The sequence below is a fragment of the Aulonocara sp. 'chitande type north' Nkhata Bay genome, linkage group LG18, assembly GCF_057382095.1.
Source record: "Aulonocara sp. 'chitande type north' Nkhata Bay isolate Kocher_YH1m ecotype deep benthic linkage group LG18, A_spYH_male_GT1.1, whole genome shotgun sequence".
Taxonomy (NCBI): domain Eukaryota; kingdom Metazoa; phylum Chordata; class Actinopteri; order Cichliformes; family Cichlidae; genus Aulonocara; species Aulonocara sp. 'chitande type north' Nkhata Bay.
In genome coordinates, this window is record NC_141361.1 from 3,332,191 (window position 1) to 3,339,514 (window position 7,324).

A 7,324-nucleotide genomic window follows, 5' to 3' on the forward strand; every position below is an offset into this window, starting at 1 on the left:
ATTTATCAAAAGAGCGACATTTCTTTCACAGGAGCCTCAACACTGTAATAGCAGTAGTATTGTGTTAATTATTTTATACTTTACTAGAAAAATAGATGCAGCGAGTTGACTGAAACATGAAGTCACAGTAAATAAGGCAAAAACAGAGTTTGTACAATGTTGAGCTGGTTGGTTTTCCTGCAGTGGCAGTGTGGATCATTGGGATCATTACATGCTAATGAAAAGCCTGGTGGTAACTTTCTGCATTAATACACCATCAGTTGTGACGATCTCCAACACGACTGCATGAAGTACAGCTCCAAACACAACAGAGCCTCCGCCATGTTTTACAGATGGCTCCCCTCACCGAACCTGAACTGAACATTCGTCCCGTCATGAGACCTGTGGTCACTGATTTTCAGTCCAGGTCTTGAATAATAATAATAATAATAATAATTCCTTTTCACTGGTCACTTTTTATTCCTCCACTTAAGAACACACCACGCCAAGATATGTGTTCAGCAAATAGCTCTCTGGGAATCACATTGTTGGTGTAAAAATACTCTTTTATATCTGTCAAAATGTGTTGCCAGTGACATTTTTGTGGACTGAACTAAATAAACTGGAACACATTATGAGGTTTTGTGACACGCTGCCTCGAAGATACAATTTAAAAATGGTTTTTTGCAAAATTGCCCGTTATTTGTAGACACAACGCTGGTTCAGTGCTTGAGATCTGTGCCCTTTTTATGCTCGACAAACAAAAAGAAAGAAAAACACGTCCTCTGTCTGAAAATGGTCAGGCAGAGAAAACCTGGAGAAGTTTTGGCCAAGACCACTTTAACTAACGAGTCTGACTCCTTGGAAAGAAAATATAAAGAAAAAGACTTTTGCACAATACTGTACAATGGCCGATCTAAAATCTAAAAAAGAAAAGGCACCAAATTGGGAGATTGACTCAATCACAGCATATAAATCTGATTTTAGTAACGGACACAAATTGTAACACCGACTTTCTCGCTCTCTTTGTCTTCAGGAAATGCCCGAAGAACAACAGGGGTCGCCGGCAAAAACAAAATCTCGGACACTTTTCCTCGGACACTAACAACAGGATGGTATAGCCGTGTCTGCCGGAGGTCTTTTTTGATAATTGTTTTCTTACGACGCGGGAATATACCATTTTTTAACAGTAGGTGTAGTGAGTTTTCTTTTTCTCCTAGGAAACTGTTAAAAGAAGAATATTTATTTCAGGGGCCTTATTTTCCCTCCTTTTAATTTTGGATGGCATCTTTGCGCATTTATTTTTTTGTTTTTTCCTCCAATGCCGCAAATAGTTCAAGGAGCCGATTCAACACAACCCGCTGTCACTTTGCATCGCCGCCATGTCCGCCGTCTCAGTTTTCCTGCTACGAGGTTTTGTTGAATGCTTTGCGGTATCTTTGTCGAGCTGGCTAACAGAGTCACATCTGCCCCTCTGGAATGTGCTATTTATTGAAAAGTTGATTTCTTTGCCCCTTTCTTTTCTGCTTTTTACTAATAACGTGCAGCTGATTACCAAATGCAGTGTTTTTTGTTTCCGTCCTTTTTTGTAGAGGTGAGAGGGGCCAGCTGGTACCATAGATATGTTTACACTCATCCTTTGGTCCATGTAAAGACTTCACTGTGTTCAAACAAGCTAATAATTTATTCTTACCATGAAGAATTCTTTTCTTGAAAGTAGCTTTTACTGGAAGTTTTTATGTTAACTTTTCTTCGAAATTGTAGTTTATGTATATTAGCATGACTTGTGATAACTGTGTACTGTGGTGTAGTTTTAACTTTTTAAAAGGAAAAGTTGTCGGCCTCGATGCCTCCTCCGCCCCTCCTTCAATGGTACGGTTAAAAGTTGGACTGACGAATGGAGGACGAAGGCGTTAGTCGGGGGGTGGTTTGGGGGTTTTTCCCTGAAAAGGAATGTGCATTGTCTGGAAATCAAATGTTGGCTTTATCAAGACAAGGAAACACACAACGAGCATTTCTGCCCGTCGTTGATGAAAGGAAAGTAAAACCAGTAAAGCCATGAACACAAAGGCAGGAATGCTGTATGCAAGATTGTAAAGGAAGGGCTGGACTTCAAATCGACGTCAACGTCCTGACGGTAATTTTCACGTTAGTCTTGGTTGCTTCGATCAAGGATTTTCTCTGAATGTGAGGGAATAATTTTGTTTTCTGTTTTGTGTTTTCCCCTCAGCAAAACATTCCAAGCACAGACGATCCCACGAGAAAAAATAACACAGTAATAATACAGAATATAGCAGCGTTCTGTTCTCTGGTATGAACATGTGTGTCTCGTGGTTTTAGATGAAATCATAGCGTCATTTGGCCTTACGTTATTCACACAAACACAGTCAAGTACTTTCGGCGAGGAGGAGGAAAAATCTGATCAGTATCCTGAGTAATTTAGTAATCCTAATAAATAATCCAAGCCTCCTCTTTTTGTTCTGTTTCGATGTAAAGTTTTGATTATTTTTGTAATGGACGTTTCACCTGTTCGTCTAGATTCTGAGAGTGTGCTCGTGGCTAAAACCACAGCCCCGAGCAGGTCGCCAGCACGCCGGCTAATGTTAAAGCTTTGCCCGTCTGCTAGAGTCTGAGTGACGTAAACGTCATCTCGTGGACGTGCCTGCAAGTTTCTGTGAGAGTTTCCGATGCACCAACTACGTTTGCACCCCAGTTGGTGGAAATGCAGAAAACTGACTGGACTGACGAGTCGGCCGTGCCGTCTCCGGCTGTCCGAGTCCACAACAGACTGTAATCAAGGCTTAAGAGGTGATACCATGAAAAGAGCAGTTGGAGCTAATTTGGTGTTATTTTTTTTGTGAATGCAACGTACAACAAGAAAACACATTTGAGGTTTGCTCCGACAGCAATCACGCCGACGTTTCCGTGGGATCTTTGTGTCATCTGGTGAATGAGTTCTGTGTCGTTCCTCGTGTCCCTGACCGTCACGAGCCTGTGCGACTCTGAGTCCAGCTTTGTGTTTTTGTTTGTCACAACATCCAAATTTCATTTCAAATTGTGTTAAATTTGAAGGATGTCATTCTTCAGTGAAAGTGAACTTTAACACATTTCTGAAGGTGCAACATTTCATTTTAAGTAGTGCTGTCAGTGTTAATCTCGTTAAAATGACGTTAACGCCATAAGGTGGCAAATCTCCATTAGAGAGTTAACGCGGATCGCCCCATTCGAGGGGCTGCACGGCGCTAACGCATTAACAAGCTAACTTGTGCATCGACGCTGTGCAGCTGCTCGCACGGGGCGACCCGCTCGCACGGGAGCGACCCGCGTTAACTCGCTAATGGAGATTTGCCACCTTATGGCGTTAGCGTCATTTTAACGAGATTAACGCCGACAGCACTCATTTTAAGTCGTGTTGTAATAATTCAAGAGGTCAGAAAATCCTTAAATCTGTTTTTCACCAAGTTGCCAACTTTCTTAAGGTCTGACTCATTTACGCTGTATTTAAAGTTGAAGTTGGTCAGAGAGTTTGTCTGTGGGAATACAACACAAGAAAAATATCCTCATGTATTTAATGCAAACACAAGTGTCAGCTGATTTACTTCTAAAATTTAATTCAGAAACCATCCACCAGCAGCGAACTCACATCATCCACTGAGACCAAACAGTCCTTTGGTTCAGCTAATACACAAAAACGACTGAATAACTGTAAATAATTTACTGTATTTGCTGGTAAAGGTGAGACATGAGCAGGTGATGCCGCCAGATTTCACGACCACGCCCCCGAGGCTGTGCCCAGGTCCAGGGAGGTTTGTTTTCTTCTCTGTATGTTTCTGATTTGACGTTTTCTGTACCGTCTTAGTCTACATTTACAGGTTGTAGGTCAGCCCCTCCCCCCACCCCTCTGCTGAGCAACGTGTTTCTACTTGTTGTCGACCATCGCAGCCGTGACTTCTCTAAATGTGACTAGAATGTGTTTGACATGTTATATTCTGCATGTAGACTCGGCGAGGCTATTTTTGGTCTCTGACGAAATAAAAAAAAGAAAAAATGTTTTTTTAATGTACACCGGAGTGCTGTGGCGTCATTTGATTGAGTGTCCTGTGAGCTTTCTCTTCGATTTCTGCGTCTTCTCGTGACTGATGCTCTCGTGTTACGGCACACTCGACGCCCTGTGATGAATTAATGATGTTTTTTAAACTGAGTGTTGAGATGACCTTCATCATCAGTCGCTGGAGACCAGAGACAGTTTTGTTTTTCCTGTACAGACACGATGTCCTCATTTCATACTGAACACTAAAATTACACATCATACACCATCTCTGCCCCTTCATCAGCACGATTTACAACCTGAAGAGGTGATAAAGCAATAGATCTTTCAGCCCAATTCTACTTTTTCTACATAATCATCATACAAAATGTAATCAAATGGAAAAGTCTCTTTTTAAAACTTGTCTTATTAGTTTTAATCTTTTAACTTTATGCATCAAGCAAACATTTAATTATATGCAACATTCTCTGACTGGAAGAAATTAGTTTAATATTTAAACCTATTTTCTGCACATTCCAGCTCATAAAATAAAATATTTTTTGTTTTTACACTCAGTCTTTCAAATAGATGCAAGTAAAACACAGCAGAAAATAAATAAAATCAAAGACTAGCAGTCCTGTTGCTCTATTTTCACCTGTAAAGCAGGACTGCGGTAGGCGGAGGGTTACCCTGGTGCAGGTGTGCGCAGCTGTCAGTTGAAGAATCCGTGAGTTTCTCTGTGAATTTTACATTACTTCGTAGCGCACTCTGTGCTTGCTTGGAAGTTTAGGGGTTTTTTTCACTGTAAAAAGAAGTTTTCTTCCCACGCACAGCGGACGCTAATGTTTTTGTCACTTTTTATGGAATCAAACTCAAAGTAAGGTCAGTACTTCCATGCTTTAAACGCAGCACGCGTTTAAAACAAACTCGAAGTCCGTCTTAATTTTTTTTCTCCCATGTCCCCTGCGGGGTTCCGTACCTACAGACTTGTGTTCAACCACCTGTTTTTAGGGATGAAAAGAGTCGCCCCCTGCTGGCACATAAAAAGAATGCAGGTTTAAGGCACTTAACTTTAAGACCTGGAAACACCATCCATCTATTATACAGCGCCAAGTCACAGCAACAGTCGCCTCAAGGTACTATATATTGTACTGTATATTGAACCAGGCTCAGGGAGGGGTGGGGCCATCTGCCGTAACAGGCTGATGTTATTTTCACTAATAATTAGACTCTCTGGCCCTATCCACACACACACACACGGGTATTTTAATACTTTGAAAAAATAGGTAACTCTGCCCTTGGAATAAATTCATAATTTGATAAATGTCAAAATGATTAGGGTCAGGAGACAGATGAAGGCATGAGCCAGGTGTGAAGAAGCTGAGTCTACAAAAAAAGTTTTTCAGGATCTTCCTCATATTCTCCTGATACAAAGACAGTAATGGCGGTAAAAGCTGGACTGTGGGATGACTTTACTTTCTAATATCTGTGCAGCATCATCTGGCACGACCACCAGGCTGCAGCACATGAAAATGAACTTGGCTCACGGTATTTTGTACTCACCTATCAGATTTAATTAGTCATTAAGTGGAGCTGCCAGAGTCGTGCGTATCTCAGTATAATAGTGTTCAAATGACAGAGCGTGGTTACAGTGTTTACGTGCATCAGCCCTGATGTGGGAGTTTGTGGTTTGAAAACAAACACAGATGTTGGATATGAAAGTCGTACTTTCAGCTCCCACTATCGCTGCACCCCCCCCTCACAGGAGCGTCGACTGTCCAACCGAATTCTCCTGGTGTGCAGATGTCAGAGGTCACTGCTCGCCATATGAAAATAAACCCGCCACATTATAGGTGTCATACATTTCTGTCAGTGGCGGGGCCTCAGGCACGCCACCCCGGGTAAATATAGAGATGCAGACTGGAGGTGGTGGGTGCAGAAGCAGAGCTGGGTGGGTTGGGGGGTATTCAGGGACAGCAGCAGCTGCTGATTTCAGTCGACCAGACTCAGCAGTCAGTCAGCTCCAAACTATCAGCCAGTGAAAAGAAAACCTACCAGGATCAAACCTTCACTCATTCAACAGCCTCCAGAGGTAGTTTATTCTCCATAAACAAGGATGGACTGTAGTTATGTAACATAGGAAATGCTTAAATAAAGGCAGAGCGAGCAACTGCTGATTTAATATGTTTGGTCTTTATTGAACTGGACTTACAGCGAATTAGAAGAAAGAAAACAGTAACTTTATAAATGTTTGTTGTTGTGTAATTAAACTGATTTATATGAGAGCTGTTTCTAAACAAACCAAAATCCATATAAATATTAAATGAACCTACTTTACCCTGTGTACAGTATAACAGTGAGTTCAGGACAAATGCAGCACTGAAGTCATTCGCCAGCTATGACAGGGCTTCAGATAAATGATCAGATTAGATTTGCTGCAAAATTTGTCAAACACTGCTGGTTAACACTGTGTACCAATCAGACACAAGGATGACAACAAAGGTAATAATATGGTATTCTGTGCTGATCAAATTCTACTGGTTTCATTTGATGTATACATCACTTAAAGCAGTGACTGAATGGAAATAACACAAAGTTTTGATTTGAAGCTAAAGTATACTTCACATCTGGGACAGATGTGGCAGGCTACAGGGCAGAGATCTCAGCAAATATCCAGATAACTATATAGATGTCGATATTCCAGGACTTGGCCATAGTCATCGCTGCAGCAATTAATTTAATAGAGGTAAAAACCAAGGAGACACAGTCCATCTGCTCTCTTTACCACTTAAGCAGCGAGTGATTCCTCATTATTGTCTAGCTGCACAAAAGTGATAGCTAGCCACAATGCTAGGGTTTGTAGGAGCACTTTAGGTTAGACTGTCTGTGCAGTTAGCCTCGTTTAACCACAGGGTCAAACAAGCCATAAATAAGTCAAGGCTAGTTTTTGTAGAACATCTATAATTTTATGCTTTTTGTGCCATATCTCAGCCATACCTCAGAACTACTGCTAGTTAGCAAACTAGCAAGTCAAAGAACGTTTTATTAACCAAACAGTGATAGTGTATATGGCAACTCAGAATTAGTGACATACTTAAATTATAAAGTTTCATGTTTCAGACATCATTTTGTCACATTTTAGATGCTAACAAGCTATCATTAGTTATTGTTAGCGTACCTGCTGCTGATGCATGTCCATTTCCAACATCAGCAGCAGAACATCTGGTAAATGTCGGTCATGGGGGAAACAAGCATGTGATCCACACCAGTACCCTGACAGCTGATCGGCATTTCCGTGCACTGTCCACACCTGCACCA

At 41.4% G+C, this 7,324-nt stretch overlaps 1 protein-coding gene across 1 annotated transcript in view; it reads left to right on the top strand.

Moving 5' to 3' along the window:
• tmeff1a (transmembrane protein with EGF-like and two follistatin-like domains 1a) overlaps window positions 1-4,060 on the top strand; it is a 106,702-nt gene extending 102,642 nt beyond the window's left edge. The window contains exon 10 of the mRNA XM_086271859.1: window positions 1,016-4,060. Within this exon, the coding sequence (XP_086127985.1) occupies window positions 1,016-1,100 (85 nt within the window). The 3' untranslated portion in view covers window positions 1,101-4,060. The remainder of the gene's footprint in view (window positions 1-1,015) is intronic.
• The last annotated feature ends 3,264 nt before the right edge of the window (window positions 4,061-7,324 follow it).